Source organism: Eriocheir sinensis, chromosome 16 (genome assembly GCF_024679095.1).
Source record: "Eriocheir sinensis breed Jianghai 21 chromosome 16, ASM2467909v1, whole genome shotgun sequence".
Lineage (NCBI taxonomy): Eukaryota > Metazoa > Arthropoda > Malacostraca > Decapoda > Varunidae > Eriocheir > Eriocheir sinensis.
The window spans coordinates 16,231,239-16,247,847 of record NC_066524.1 but is presented as its reverse complement, the minus strand read 5'-3'; the positions used below and the strand labels follow the sequence as shown (position 1 = coordinate 16,247,847).

General features: G+C 41.0%; 1 protein-coding gene and 1 long non-coding RNA gene across 17 annotated transcripts; one reads left to right on the top strand and one right to left on the bottom strand.

The window, feature by feature from the left end:
• The first annotated feature begins 4,595 nt into the window (after window positions 1-4,595).
• LOC126999418 (CCR4-NOT transcription complex subunit 9-like) lies at window positions 4,596-13,746 on the top strand. Of its 7 annotated transcripts, none has more exons than XR_007753330.1 (8): window positions 4,621-4,729; window positions 6,424-6,569; window positions 6,849-7,014; window positions 7,518-7,667; window positions 8,088-8,246; window positions 8,503-8,630; window positions 8,759-12,354; window positions 12,516-13,746. XR_007753330.1 is itself a non-coding variant. In XM_050862000.1 (7 exons), the coding sequence occupies exons 1-7, from the start codon at window positions 4,706-4,708 to the stop codon at window positions 8,931-8,933; spliced, it is 945 nt and encodes a 314-aa protein (XP_050717957.1). In that variant the 5' UTR covers window positions 4,596-4,705; the 3' UTR covers window positions 8,934-13,746. The 7 variants fall into 7 exon arrangements, 3 of the variants coding, with proteins under 3 accessions (XP_050717957.1, XP_050717958.1, XP_050717956.1); XR_007753329.1 differs by having other exon boundaries at window positions 8,759-12,665; window positions 12,896-13,746; XR_007753328.1 differs by having other exon boundaries at window positions 8,759-12,665; window positions 12,784-13,746.
• Window positions 12,874-16,376, bottom strand: LOC126999420 (uncharacterized). 10 transcript variants are annotated; one of them, XR_007753335.1, is made up of 5 exons: window positions 15,621-16,376; window positions 15,339-15,573; window positions 15,057-15,103; window positions 14,916-14,962; window positions 12,874-14,868 (listed from the first exon to the last, which is right to left on the bottom strand). It is a non-coding gene; the product is annotated as an uncharacterized LOC126999420 (long non-coding RNA). The 10 variants fall into 10 exon arrangements; XR_007753331.1 differs by having other exon boundaries at window positions 15,339-16,376; XR_007753333.1 differs by having other exon boundaries at window positions 12,874-14,774; window positions 15,339-16,376.
• Window positions 16,377-16,609: the final 233 nt, after the last annotated feature.

The window sequence follows — 16,609 nt, the reverse complement described above, 5'->3', positions numbered from 1 at the left end:
TCCTCTCATTTTGTCCGATTCTTCGCTAGTTTATCTGTTATATCTTCGTTTTCTCGTGTTTCTAAGCTCAGGATGTTAATTTAGACTCGTGTTTTAACTGTCAATATCTTCTATCTGTGTTGGTTTCAATGATATCATGTATAAGGAAGATGGAGAGGGAGATATTGTGTTAGTTTGTGTGCTCCTAAGTTTTATTTCTCTCCCTCGAACACTTCATCCACGTGGTTATGCCAGCTAGCGAGTGACCTTCCTGCGTTCAGAGATTAAATTTATTCTTCACTGTCTTTCGTCCCTTTTCCCTGCATTACGTTATAGCAGAAAGGGCAAATATGTAACCTCTCCCTCCATTTCCTCGTCTTCTCCTCTCATTACAGGCCATATCACGGTATATATGGTTAACTTAAGGCTTCAGTTAGCTATAGTCAAGTTATCAAAGGTTATAATAGACCAGGCCGGCGTGGAGCTTCAAAAAGGACATGTAACCTTGGCGGGGTAGCAACAGGCGTGCCCCAGACGGCCCCTGCGGCACCCCAACCCCCTAACCCACACCAATATGGAGAGCTCGGCCTGACTCATAATCTCGGTTCAAAGTTCCTTGTTCTTCCTCTTTTATTCATCACGCAAGCATAATTAAGACGGGAAAAGGATACATATACGATGAGACATGCATATGAGTCTTCTTTCTTCCTCAAGCAAGCGTAAATAACAGCAGGAAAGACTGGAATATGTAGTTATGTAGTTAGTGTGGATTTCGTAAGATTGTAGCAAAATAAATTATAAATGGAAGCAGAAAAGGTTGAAATATATACGATTGTGATTAGAATTGGTCCCCTTGTTAGTGTGAATAAGGCAAAACTGTAGCAAAATGGATAAATATAATACTCAAACGATATGAAGAGAGATATGCAATAGACGTAAGGAAATAAGGAAGATTGTAGCAAAATAAATTATACCAGGAAGCAGAAAACGATTATAATATGTACAATTCTGGCTAAAACTTGTCTCTTGTTAGTATGGACAAGGAAAAACTGTAGCAAAATGGATAAATAAGACAGAGGATATATCGAGAAATGCAAATAGATGTAAGGGATTGATTGATTGATAGTTTATATTGTTGCAAGTAAACAACAAAGAAGGGAGGAGTAAGGGAATAAAGGAAAATAGCAAAATAAATAAGACTTCTAATAATGAAAGGCGAACAGACAGCTACTTACCATCACAAGCTCATTAGATAAAATTGAGAAAAATGCAGTTGACGTAATTAAGAAAAAGCAAACAAATTAACCATCCTTCCCAATAATATGTCTTTTATCTCGTTTGTGATGATGGGAAGTTGTACAAAGTTTTTTATCTATAGTATTTACATTGAATAATAAAGAAGTAGAGTGTGAATAGACCGTAGTACATCTGTTAAAGCAAAGTGGGCGTGGCCAGGCTAGGGAGGGCAGAGGGTGACATGACAAGCGAGAGAGAGAGAGAGAGAGAGAGAGAGAGAGAGAGAGAGAGAGAGTTTTGAGTACGAGAATAAAAAATGAAGGAAAAGAACGAAGAGGGAGAATACAAGGATCGAGGGGTTTGGGAATGAAAGAAAAGAAAAAGAATAGGAAAAAAAGAAGGAAGGAAGGAAGAAGGAAGAAGAAAGAGAAGGAAGTTAGGAAGAGAGTTTTCAGTATGGGAGGGAAAAAAAAGGAAGGAAAAGAAGGAAGAGAGTACAAGGAAGGGGTTTGAGAATGGAAAGAAAAAAAAAAAGGAAGCAAGAGAGAGAGAGAGAGAGAGAGAGAGAGAGAGAGAGAGAGAGAGATCAGTACAAGGCAGGCAGGCGTTTTAGTGAAGGCAAATTAATATGACGTACCCAGCGGCCCTTCCTTTATGAATTATTAAACACATTAGTACTTGTTGTGACGCCGTGAAGCAAGAACTCGGTGACGAAATTGCGAAACTGAAGAAGACTGCAATATATATTTTACTTGCTTAAGCTTTTATATTAACGTAAAGATAAATTAGATAGCATATCGTCACCTTCGTAAACAAACCGCCTAAGTCATCATTTTCTACTTTACAGGAAATCAGAAAAGAATTGTCATTATCTCATTTGGCTTAAGATTTAGGGAGAAATTAAAAGGCCAATTCTAGAACACTCAAACCCTGAATGACGAAGGTAACTATACAATATTGGGCGTCATGTTGAAAAATTGATGTAGACAAAAAACCTGGAAATCTCTGAAAAATGACTTTGGCGATTATTTTATGAGGGTGACGATATAGAGATAGAGGTACGCATTGTTATATAGACGCAACCGAAACTCACACCAGTTATTTCTAAAAGCCAAAGAAGAGGTAAAATGCTTTCTCATGAGTTTCCTAGAGTCCATGGTACAGAAGTCTTGTCAGATTCCCTCAAGGGTAGAAATAAACAACCCCTGGAAAGACCAACTCCTACGGAAGTCTTGTTAATTAAATGTGTGTGCTCGGTCGAAGAAATCCTTAATGATATAGCCCTGAGTCAATAGATGGATAGGCAGTCTGTATTTTTATGTTATTTGATGTGAAAACGGTAGAGAATTCAACTTTTTACTTCATATAATCATAAACGAAATTAAAGATAACCCAACGAAATACAAAAAAAAAAAAGATAACCGTTGAATATTATAGGGAAGAACAGTTATTAATTTACACAAGTCTCTACAGTCTGTATTTCAGTGTTAATCGATGTTAGAGATGGTGATAACGATGTGAATTGAATTGAATTGAAATATTTGTTGTTGTAAAATGATGTGAAAGATGGATAGCTAAGTGTTCCTAGCATTACGTACCGAAGCTAAATTGACCTCGCTACCTAACTAACTGTTCTTCCCTATAACATTCAACGGTTATCTTTAATTTCGTTTATGATTATATGAAGTAAAAAGTTTAATTCTCTACCGTTTTCACATCGAATAACATAAAAGTACAGACTGCCTGTCCATCTATTGACTCAGGGCCATATCATTAAGCATTTCGTCGCCTGAGCACACACATTTAATGGGAAGCATACGTCCGGGGGTGCGTCACTTCACTCGCTCGCCGTCCATACTCCCGGTGGTCCTCCCAAGAATGCCCCCATGCAGCCGCCCTCTCCATCCCAAGTCCCTCCCGAGTCCCGACAGGATCGACTCACTTGCCCCAGCCATGAGTTCCGTGGGCGTCCCTTTTGTCTCTTTCTCTCAGGGTTGTCTCGTACGGAAACAACCCCGTGAGTAAGACCGGCGAACCCTGGATCGACGTACAGGAGACACGCCACATGCCCATATACCCGGAGTCGGCGTTCACGGACTAAGCTGGTGACAGGCCTCGATTCAGTTTCACGGGGTAGTCGCTGGTTCAACACACAGTCATCCCAGCGATACCTCCATATCCTGTGAAGGCACTTGGGACCAAAGGCATCGACACGTAACGCCTCTCCAAGTCACCATTCAGCGTCCACGTCTCACAGCCACACAGTAAAGACAAGGAGCACAAGCAATGTTAACAAGCTACCTATACCGTAGAAGATATTAGGTGAGGGCGATATAGGCATGTTTGTTTTTACTCTTTACGTCATTTTGATTGATTGATAGTTTATTGTTGCAAGTAAACAACAAAGGAGAAGGGAGGAGTATGATACAAACCATTCAGCCATTAATAAATCATTGTTCATCCCCTTACATTATTCGATATAAAAAATGCTAGATAGTTAAGTTCAGTGTCCCTCCCACAGGGTATGCAACTCGGTGGTTCCTCCCCATAGACGTACCGTAGTGCACCTCCGCGCCATCTGCTGGGTGACGGTGACACTTGACAGCGGTGTGCTTACGTTAGTTTACTTACACAATATGCATACACACAATATAAACACTTAAACTGCATGCTTACGTCATTCAGTTTCAAAAGAAAAGACCAAATAAGGGGACATTTCATCGCCCAAGAACACTAATTTGACAAGGCTTTCGTAGGAGTTGTGGGCATTTCCAGGAGTAGTTCTATGACCCTGGTGATAGTGTGACCCTTCCTCTGTACCGTGAACCTAAAGAAACACTCATTAGAACCCGATTGACCCCCTCTTTGACCTTTAGAAATAGATAATGTGAGAAGCGAAAGTGTCTTGTAATACATTATAAGAGACTTTCGCCTCTCACATCAGCTATTTCTAAAGGTCAAAGAGGGGGGCAACCGGGTTCTACTGAGTGTTTCTTTAGGTTCAATGTACAGAGGAAGGGTCAAACTACCACCAGGGTCATAAAACTACTCCTGGAAATGCCCACATGCAGCTCCTACGAAAGCCTTGTCAAATTAGTGTTCTTGGGCGATGAAATGTCTTAGAATACGACCGAAAATTTTGGGTAGTATTACAAGACATATCGCAGTCCAAGAACACATATTTGACAAGGCTTTCGTAGGAGTTGTGGGCATTTCCAAGGGTAGTTTTGTGAGGCTTCTTCTGTACCATGAATCTGAAGAAACACTCATTAAAACCCGACTGACCCCCTCTTTGACCTTTAGAAATAGCTGATGTGAGAAGCGAGTGTGTCTTATAATACCAATATAGTCATTTTAAATATTTAAGCCTTGTATTCCTCCGTATGGGCGGCGTACCGTAGGCGAGGTGCGCGCCATCTCCCGGGTGACGGCCGCACCACCAGCCAGGGAGTGTTTATGTCGCCAGTCCCGCCGCTGCTCCCACTACGCCATGAACCCTTTAGGAAGCGCCCAGGTACCTACACAGTCCATCCACACGCTTATTACAACGCTCAGTACACCAACGTCAAGGGAGGGAGGTTGAATCAAGGGGAGGGCGAAGTGGGAGAGTGATAAACTGTTGCCGGGTGGAGGAAGGGGGTGGAGATGGCTACTTTTGTCCCGTCACCTTTGTTATTTTTTACCTTTTAGCGTGTTTATTAGGTTAATTAGTGTGGGGCACAGGTGTGGGTGTGTCGGGGAGGGTGTGGGCGTGGTGCGGGGGCCGTGGGTGGTGCTGGGAGTGGGGGGGTCACTGCACTGTTCTGGGGTCACCAGGTGCGCCGCCTTGCGAAGCGTTGTTACGTAGGTAAACCAGCGTTAGTTTACAATACTCCATTATTAGGCGTTTAAAACTGTTATTCTTTCATTATTAGACATTTACAGCAGTGTTATGTCACTGTCCCTTATTGGCAGATGTGTAGGCCAGCTCTGCCTCCTCTTAGGGCCATTCTTACAGTCGTTTCCGAATGTTGGGAAGACGGTCCCTAACACGTTCGGGTGACTTCTGCAGTAGTAGTAGTAGTAGTCGTACTAGTACTACTGCTACTACTACTACTACTACTACTACTACTACTACTATACTATTACTACTGTAGAAGCCACCAGAATGTGTTAGGGACCGTCTTCCGAACATTCGGAAACGACTGTAAGAATGGCCCTTTATGTCATGTACCCCTTCATATTCTGGTCATTGATCAAAAATAGATTATGGTAAAGATTCGTTTTAGGACCATGCCAGTATCTCATTATCTACCTAATGAAACATCACTATCTCTTCATATATCTTTTCTACAAACCTTCAACAGTCATGGAAACGCTTTGAAAATCCAATTCAAGGACTTTTTTGTTACTCTTGAAAATAGGGAATAATGTTTACGAAAGCGCGTCGCCTCCTCTGGCGGCGGTCATGCAGTTACGCCAGCAGTTGCCGCAAGAAATAGCTCAAGAGAGGGTTTAGGTGCGGGGAGCATATTTAAACTACTCCAACCGAACTTTACAACCTTCTAACGGGGGGGCTGCGCCCCCCTCGACCCCCCTTCTATATATATGTGACTTATTTCACCCTCCCCCCCCCCCCCTATATATATGTGACTTATTTCAGCGAGGAGGTATTTCTCGCAACACCGGCTGCACCGCCGCCAGAGGAGGCGACGCGCTTCGGTAAACATTATCCCCTATTTTCAAGAGTAAAAAAAAAGTCCTTGCACTGGATTTTCAAAGCATGACTGTTGAAGGTTTGTAGAAAAGATATATGAAGAGCTACTGATGTTTCATAAGGTAGGTAATAAGATACTGGCATGGTCCTAAAACGAATCTTAACCTAGATTATTTTTAGCCGTACTGTTAAGGAACACATGGCTAGAAACTATCCTGAACTATACAATCCTAACATAACCAAAGGCTGCACCCCAGGACTACAGTTGTCACCCAAACTTCCAAACTTTCCTATGGCTCAGTGATGCTGACGTGGTTATGTTAGATTTGCTTAGGTCTGGGCAGTTTCTGACCATGTATGCTTTCATATCATGGTAACAACTTACAAGGGTATGTGTGCCCTACAACCATGATATGAAGGCATATGTGGAATTTTGGCATGTGAAATGTATAGTGTCAGAGCCACTATACATTTCACAATGTTTTCCCGTTCGTGAGTAATGTGCATCGTAGCAGATCTTGTTGCAGGGAGGCACCCCTGGGCAGAGGTTCCTGGGGACCAGCGGCGGCATCACCAGCGCCGAGCGGGACAAGATCTACCAGTGGATCATTGAGCTCGCCAACCCAGAGACAAGAGAAAATGCTCTCCTCGAACTCAGGTGAGTGACTTGGAACTTTTCTGGACTCGTCTTGTCCTACATATTTTGCCTTTGAGAACTCTCTTGACTCTTTCACTCTGCTGGTTGGCAGTTAAAAAATGCAATGTTCTACTTTTTGCATTTAGGGGACATTGACATGTGGATTTTTTTTTCTTTCACTAGTTTTTAACAGCATAGAAGCATCCTTTGTAGTAAGATAAAACCTAATGAAGAGAAACTGTGTCTTTCAGTACTGTAGTAAAGATAATTTTTTCTTATTTTTTATTTATCCCCTAACAGCAAGAAGCGTGAGTCCGTCCCTGACTTGGCTCCTCTGCTCTGGAACTCCTTTGGGACCATCGCCGCACTCCTCCAGGAGATCATTAACATATACCCAGCCATCAACCCGGCCACTCTCACTGCCCACCAAAGCAACCGAGTCTGCAATGCCCTCGCTCTGCTCCAGGCAAGTTATGATGGGAAGGGAAGGGAAGAAGTGTGACCATGGGGGTACAAACTCAAATAGCTCGGTTCTTTCATTTCTTTGAGCATCCATTTAGCCTGTACAGCTTTTGAACGGCAGAATTTCTTCTTTTGATCTGTATAACTCTTTCCTGTACAACATTTTCCTCCCTTTTACCATTCTTTTCCTTTAGTTGCATATCATCAATAGGTTCTTTGACCGGCATAGATTTATTAGGTTCTTTCTCTACTTTTTTCTTTTGAGTGCCATGTTTTCTTTTCAGTTCCTTAATTCTTCCTGATTTTCTTCTTTATCTTTTTTTATGTGTCACATTTTTCCAATTTCTTAACCTTTGGCATAGCTTTATTAGGTTCTTTCTCTACTTTTTTCTTCTTTTTATGAGCTCCATGTTTTTTCCAGTTCCTTAATTCTTCCTCTTCCTCTCCTTCATCTTTTTTTGAGTGTCACATTTCTCCAGCTCCTTAACATTTTCCTTCCTTTTCCAGTGTGTCGCCTCCCACCCGGACACCAGATCTCAGTTCCTGGCGGCCCACATCCCCCTGTACCTGTACCCCTTCCTGCAGACCGTCAGTAAGACCCGTCCCTTCGAGTACCTGCGCCTCACCTCCCTGGGCGTCATCGGTGCCCTCGTTAAGGTAAGTCTCGGCTGTGTGTTTGTGTGGGTTGTATGTTCTTTTTTCTCTCTTCTTTTGTGTTTGTATGAAGTAATGAAGCAAGCCTAGCGCTGTATGTTAGTTTTCTGTTTTATATGAGTACTTGTTGGGTAGTGCATATGTGAGTGGGTTTTGTCTTCCTATTTTTCTCCTTAATGTGATTTTTGTATGAAGTAAAGAAGGAAGTCTAGCGCTGTATGTTAGTTTTCTGTTTTATATGAGTACTTGTTGGGTAGTGCATATGTGGCTGGGCTTTCTCTTCCTATTTATCTCCTTAGTGTGATTTTTGTATGAAGTAATGAAGGAAGTCTAGCGCTGTGAGTTGTATTCTGTTCTTTATTAGTACTAGCTTGGTAATGCTTGCAAATTGGTTCACATTCAAATTCTCTGGTAACTCAACAGACTGACGAGCAGGAGGTGATCAACTTCCTGCTGACCACTGAGATCATTCCGCTGTGCCTGCGCATCATGGAGTCCGGCTCAGAGCTCAGCAAGACCGTGGCCACCTTCATCCTGCAGAAGATTCTCCTCGATGAGACAGGCCTCAACTACATATGCCAGGTGGGTGGAGAAGGGATTTGGTTGCTGGCTTCATCTTCAACTCCTCTTTGGTTGCTCTTCACACCTCAGAAAGGGATTACAGGGATGTGATTTTCTCACATATTGGTGAGAATGTTTCCAGTCGATTTTGAAGCTTTATAGTCAACCATAGTATCATTTTCTTTAGCCAGCCTTTAGTAATCAGATGGTTGTAGTAATACTCAGGTTGTCAGCTAGAAGTATCTTTTTGTTTAGTGTTGTTTTATGGTGTTTGCAGACCTACGAGCGGTTCTCCCATGTGGCGATGATCCTCGGCAAGATGGTGATCGCCCTCGCCAAGGAGCAATCGGCTCGTCTGCTCAAACATGTCATTCGCTGCTACCTCAGGCTCTCCGACAACCCAAGGTATGGGCAGTGACTGCACTGAGTGACAACGCAAGAACTTTTGTAATTTACACCATTTTAACTGTTACAGGTTTTTGTCACACTAGATATTTCTTTGATTTACTATTATATCTTTCCTCTGTTCACAGGGCAAGAGAAGCTCTCCGCCAGTGTCTGCCAGACCAGCTGAAGGACCAGACCTTCGCTGGCTGCCTCAAGGACGACAAGTCCACCAAGCATTGGCTGCAGCAGCTCCTGGCCAACCTGGAGACCACCTCCGTACCTGACCCTCGCATTGCTCTTCCCCCCCTGGCAGCTCAGTGATGTGGTGGCCCAGGGACGCGGAGGGGGTGACGCGACGCTCCCCTCCGCGCCAGTGCCACACCCTTGGCGTTGGTGGTGCCGCGATCCCAGATGCATTAAAACAAGTGTTCAGTGGAGGTTTTTTGCTTGCTACGTGATGCTGTGATCTAGGACACCTGGTCTAGTTGTTCTGACTATCTTGGTAATTCTGTGATAAAATACGTCTATATTTTTTCTCGCGGTTGTGTCATGCATTAAGCTTGTACAGAGTTGCTTGTTGGAACCGCCGCCATGGCTCCAGAACGCTGCAAACTCTCCGGGAAGACAAGGAAGCCGGGGACTGTATAAATATCTCATTCTTCAGTGCAAAGAGAATATTATTACGAGTGAGGACCAGAAACTTTAAGATAGATTTTATGAGCATATCCCAAGGCTACTACATGTAAATAATGCCAAATATCAGGTAACTTTTAAGGCTGCTATTAATAGGGACTCAATCATGAAGTTCTTCCTTTTGAGACTAACACTCCTACCCCCACTCTCTCTCTCTTATAAGTTCCGTATCACCTTCAGAGTTCATTTTGTCATGCTGAGTGGCATTATGAATGGTACATGACATTGATTCTTCCTGAGCTGGGAGGGAAAACTCTTCTCACACCTGGCAACACACACATGACCCCCCCCACCCCAGCCCACCCACCCACCCACCCTTCCGGCAACATACCTGGGCGGGTCGTTATCTTATTCACACGTACCTGGACAACACACAACACTGGCGGTCACCCGGGAATCTCTTTCACACGTTAGCTAGCTGCGTATACGACTACGAAGAGGGGACGTAAAGCCTCGGAGAAAGACGTCTGTATAGTGTTGAGGAAAAGGAAGGTACTGCGGACTAAGGGTCATATTCTCAAACATTTTAGGGCTTACACATCCACCTTTGGAGAGGCTTTCTTAGAGGTTGTGGGTATTTCCATGGATAGTTTTTGAGCCTAGTGGTAGTCTGATAAAAACCTCTGCACCATGTATGCAAAAAACAACCCTGAAAACCAAACTTATCTCCTTCGTGGCCTTTGAAAATAGTTTTTGTGAGCCGAAAGCATCTGAGAATATAGGCCTAAGACTTATAATTAGTTAAGAATAGAGGAAGTAATACGAACATAAGAATAGAGGAGGTAACACAAAAATTCCATGTAGGTGTTTAGCCCAGACTTAGCAACTTTATGATAGACTGTCGAGAAAGAAAGTATATTTAAAATATTCACTCATATACCTCATAAAGAATAGAGAAAGTAAAATGAAGATAAAAATAGAGAAAGTAATGCAAAAACTCTGTGTGTATATACCAGACTTAGCAACTTTCTGATAGATGGTAGAGAATGAAAGTAAAGCTAAAAATATCAACATAATGTACCCAGGTTAGCTAAAGTCTTGCATAAAAGTTGAAAGATGTTATTGAAGTTATAGAATCAGAATGACAGGTTTAAGTGTTAGTCCATACAAGGAATCGTGATGTAGGCTTAAATCTGCCTTTGATATTAACGTGCCATAGGGAACCGACATTAGGGCAGACAAACCTATTCCGAGACACCCAACGACGACTTGCTTCCCCGAGTCAGCATTGCCAGATTATTGTACTCACCACATTGTATTCATCCTTTTAAGCCTCAAACTCTCGTACCTACACAAATGATGATAGAGAATTTAAGTTGGCATTAAAACTTATTTATTGATGTTTCTTTGTGCTTTTTTGCTATGGTTATCGGTCCGAAACTACGAAAACACATTGCGATGGGTATGATAATTTGCCAACGCTGCTCCGAGTAGACATTAACTGACAGTAAGAAAGGTTGCCACACACACACACATTCCCCGCTGGGCCAACCAAGATTCCCACCCTGATATTATTGCTACCTGCCGCCCGCTTCCACCTCTGTACTTTCGACATATGAATTGCCTTAAGGAAGAGTTCTTTACAAATGCCTTAGTGGGTAATGGGGCAATATTTTACTTAAAGGCTCCTTATTGACCTAATTGTCTAGTCTTATTTATTTTGTTTGTCATCCGTTCTGCTTGTTTTTCACACTGAACGACATGCAATACTAGTAGAGCACAGGATAACCAGTCTTTAAACTATCAATGTGATCACCTCTATGTGTTATGTTTCACCTGAGTGACACTCATTAGGCGATGTAACCTGTCAAGGGAATGAATGGTCTATGTTTTTTGTGTGTGGGAGATGTACACACACGCACACACACAGCAATGACTCAAGCCACACCCACCTATATGTTTTGTGTTTCACCTGAGCTACACTCTAAGCGATAACCTGTCAAGGGAATGAATGGGCGCTGTGCACTCCCTCACAGTCATGACTCAAGCCACACCCCACCTGTTTGTTCTGTGTTTCACCTGAGTCATTAACCTGTCAAAAGGGAATAATCTCTCTGTGTGAGGATTCTGTCCACACTTCCATATCAATGACTCGGCCACATCCAAACATCCACAGTACTCTAGGAACGTCAGTGTTATTCCCTACAATTGCATCAATTGTTTTACTTCAGTTCATTTAGGCTGTTAGTGTTTATTTGGAATCCATCTACATTTCCACAGTAATGTCTCAGCCACACCAACCATGCACAGTACACAAGAAACTTAAGTGTTATTCCCTACAGTTGTATCATTTGTTTTACTTTAGTTTGTCAAGGTTGTTAGTCATCAATGCGAATAGTTTGTTTTTCTGTGAGGACTGTCCGCAAACATCAATGACTCAGCCACATCGAAACATCCACAGTACTCGAGGAGCATCAGTGTTATTCCTTATAGCTGCATTATTTGTTGCACTTATTGTTCAATTAGGTTGTTAGTGTTTATTTGGAATCTGTCTACATTTCCAGAGCAATGTCTCAGCTGCACCAACCATGCACGGTACTCAAGGGACATCAGTGGTATTCCCTACAGTTGCATTATTTGTTTTACTTTAGTTCGTTGAGGTTTTTAGTCGATAACCTGTGAAAAAGGAATAGTCTTTGTTTTTATGTGGAATCTGTCTACAGCAATGATTCAGCCACAACCAACCACGCACAGTACTCAAGGAACGTCGGTGGTATTCCCTACAGTTGCATTATTTGTTTTACTTTAGTTTGTTGAGGTTTTTAGTCGATAACCTGCGAAAAAGGAATAGTCTTTGTTTTTATGTGGAATCTGTCTACAGCAATGTTTCAGCCACAATCAACCACGCACAGTACTCAAAGAACGTCAGTGTTATTTCCTACACCTGCATTATTTGTTACACTTTTGTTTGTTGAGGTTATATTGTACTGTTGCTAAATCCCTTGTGGCTACGACTTCTCGGCAAATGGGAAACTCGATGATAGGGACGCGGTCTTTAGTTCCGTTGAAAGCAGGAGTGACTGTTATGCATCCTCATTTTATCCATAAGGTTCTGTATTTGTTACATTCCTTTAGTTCATTGTACTGTTGGTAAATCAAACACTTGTGGCCACGACTTCTCGGGAAATGTGAAACTCGATGATAGGGATGTGATCTTTAGTTCCCTTGAAAGCAGGAGTGACTGTTTTGCATCCTCATTTTACCCATAAGGTTCCATTATTTGTTACACTCCTTTAGTGGCTGAGGTTTTATTGTACTGTTAGTGAATCAAACTTGTGGCAATGACTCCTTACCAACAACACAGATACTAAACTCAGTGGTAGAGATGCGATATATTTGTTACGTCTTTAGTTCATTGAGGTTTTGCTGTACTGTTAAAAATTCCAACACTTGTGGCTATGATTTTTCAATAACAACAACAACACTGACGGAAAACAATGGTAGGGATGTAGTATATTGTTACATCTAGTTCATTGAGGTTTTGCTGTACTGTTAAAAATTCCAACACTTGTGGCTATGACTTTTCGATAACAACACCGACAGAAAACAATGGTAGGGATGCGATATATTGTTACATCTAGTTCATTGAGGTTTTGCTGTACTGTTAAAAATTCCAACACTTGTGGCTATGATTTTTCGATAACAACAACAACACTGACGGAAAACAATGGTAGGGATGTGATCTATTGTTACATCTAGTTCGTTGAGGTTTTATTGTACTGTCGGTAAATCAAACAATTGTGGCTATGACTTCTTAACAACAACACAAGAGATACTAAACTCAATGACAGGAATGTGATGTATTTGTTGCACGCCTTTTTAGTTTGCTGAGGTTGTATTTTACTGTTAACGGATCAAACTTTTGTGGCGACCTCTTATCAACAACAACACGATGACAGGAAACTCAACAATAGAGGTGTGATGTATTTGTTGCACTCCTTTTTAGTTTGTTGAGGTTGTATTTTACTGTTAATGAATCAAACTTTTGTGGCGACCTCTCAACAACAACAACACGATGACAGGAAACTCAACAATAGAGATGTGATGTATTTGTTGCACTCCTTTATTTCGTTGAGGTTTTATCGTCATGTTAAAGAATCAAACTTGTGGCGACCTTTTTAACAACAGCACAAGACAGGAAACTCAACAATAGAGATATGATGTATTTGTTGCCCTCCTTTATTTCGTTGAGGTTTTATCGTCATGTTAAAGAATCAAACTTGTGGCGACCTCTCAACAACAACAGCACAAGACAGGCAACTCTATGGTAGGGACGTGATGTGTTTTGTTCCCTTGCGAGCAGGAGTGGCGGTGTGCTGCGTCCTCTGAGCTGACTCCTCATTACCTAAGACTGGCCGTGTGTTCTTTACTGGCTGGATGATCTTCCAAGTGTATTTTTTGTCATCAATAAAGTATTCTCACCAAAGAACCAGGTTTTGTGTGCATGGATTATTATTATCTTTATCTTTATTGAGATTCATGAAAGGGTTTTAAGGGATAAGAAAAATTGATATAGGCCCAAACAGTCCAGTCTATGAGCAGACATGGATGTAAAAAATAAGACAAATGGTAAAGTAAGAATAAAAACAAGAGGGGATAAAAAGAATACCTAATGGGTTAACAAGTGACGTGTGTGTGTGTATTTACCTAGTTGTAGTTTTACAGGGCCTAGGCTTTACGCTCGTGTGGTCCCGTCTCCGTATCTGCATTTATCCAACTTTTCCTTAAAGCTTTGCACACACTTCGCCGATACTACATCCTCACTTAGTCTGTTCCAATCCTCTATATTTCTTTGTCTCTCAAGCATCTTCCCTTCCTCAATTTTTTACTATGTCCTCTTGTGTTCCTGGTGGTAATTCCTTCTTTTAATAGTAACTCCTCGTTATCTACTTCTTCCATTTTGATCAATAGTGTGTGTGTGTGTGTGTGTGTGCTTCACCTTTGATATGCTACATTAACGAGAAAGAATTACCTAACTTAAATATGCAGCTTAAAAAATGATAACGTAAACTATGAAATAACAAGCATGGCACCACAAAAGACTTCCCAAAGTGTCCCCTGTAACTCCTGTGGGCAACAACCTGAACAAAGATGGAGACAAACAAAAATCTAACTAAAAAAATCACACAATCACACATACCTTCAACACTGGTAGCCTCAGTTTGACATGCTGGGGAGACAAAGAGTAACAGGCCTCGCACTCTCACAGGGAATAAAGGGCTGACAGAGGGGTGCTACTGAAGGGTCAGGTGGGTGCTGTGTCTGTATCTATTGTGTGTGCTCATTGGCTAGCACAGGGTTATCACTTCACCTCCTGTCACCTGGTATCTGTGAAGTGTTATATTGATTATCCAATTAGTTCACATTGCTCAGACCTGTTAAGTGTTATATTGATTATCCATTTAGTTCACATTGCTCAGACCTGTTAAGTGTTATATTGATTATCCATTTAGACCACATTGCTCAGACCTGTTAAGTGTTATATTGATTATCCATTTAGTTCACATTGCTCAGACCTGTTAAGTGTTATATTGATTATCCATTTAGACCACATTGCTCAGACCTGTTAAGTGTTATATTGATTATCCATTTAAACCACATTGCTCAGACCTGTTAAGTGTTATATTGATTATCCATTTAGACCACATTGCTCAGACCTGTTAAGTGTTATATTGATTATCCATTTAGATCTCATTGCTCAGACCTGTTAAGTGTTATATTGATTATCCATTTAGATCTCATTGCTCAGACCTGTTAAGTGTTATATTGATTATCCATTTAGTTCACATTGCTCAGACCTATTAAGTGTTATGTTGATTATCCATTTAGACCACATTGCTCAGACCTGTTAAGTGTTATATTGATTATCCATTTAGATCTCATTGCACAGACCTGTTAAGTGTTATATTGATTATCCATTTAGTTCACATTGCTCAGACCTGTTAAGTGTTATATTGATTATCCATTTAGACCACATTGCTCAGACCTGTTAAGTGTTATATTGATTATCCATTTAGACCACATTGCACAGACCTGTTAAGTGTTATATTGATTATCCATTTAGACCACATTGCTCAGACCTGTTAAGTGTTATATTGATTATCCATTTAGACCACATTGCTCAGACCTGTTAAGTGTTATATTGATTATCCATTTAGACCACATTGCTCAGACCTGTTAAGTGTTATATTGATTATCCATTTAGACCACATTGCTCAGACCTGTTAAGTGTTATATTGATTATCCATTTAGACCACATTGCTCAGACCTGTTAAGTGTTATATTGATTATCCATTTAGACCACATTGCACAGACCTGTTAAGTGTTATATTGATTATCCATTTAGACCACATTGCTCAGACCTGTTAAGTGTTATATTGATTATCCATTTAGACCACATTGCTCAGACCTGTTAAGTGTTATATTGATTATCCATTTAGACCACATTGCTCAGACCTGTTAAGTGTTATATTGATTATCCATTTAGACCACATTGCTCAGACCTGTTAAGTGTTGCATCAGTCACTCCTTTACAGCACTTAACTCCTCACATATCAGTCAGTCAGTCATCCTAAACTATCAATCAGTCAATACTATGCACTATTAGTCAATGTAACACAATATCAGTGAGTCAGTATACTGCACAATATGAGTCACTATTAGTATTGCAATATCAAGACACCTCTCCACCTGAAATTGATCTCTCTTTTCGCTACTCTTTACTTTTTACTTTTGTGGGAGCGGCAAGTAGCGGGCTTTTTTTTTGTACTCTTTTTGTTGCCCTTGAGCCGCATGTATTTAAAAAAAAAAAAAAAAAAAAAAATCAGTCAGTCAGTACAATACAATATCAGTCAATCTGCAACACAATATCAGTCACTATTACAAAATCATTTAATCTGTACAACACAATATCAATAAGTACAACACTATCGGTCAGCACTAAACTATATCATTCACTCAGTCCAACACACTACCAGTCAGTCTATCTATCTCTATCCCGACGCACTGCTCAGTCACTATTACAAAATCATTTAATCTGTACAACACAATATCAATAAGTACAACACTATCAGTCAGTCTATCTATCTCTATCCCCGACGCACTGTTCAGTCACTATTACAAAATCATTTAATCTGTACAACACAATATCAATGAGTACAACAATATCGGTCAGTACTAAACTATATCAGTCACTCAGTACAACACACTATCAGTCAGTCTATCTATCTCTATCCCGACGCACTGCTCAATCAATCTATTACACAATAATTTAATCTATTCAACACAATATCAACATCATTACC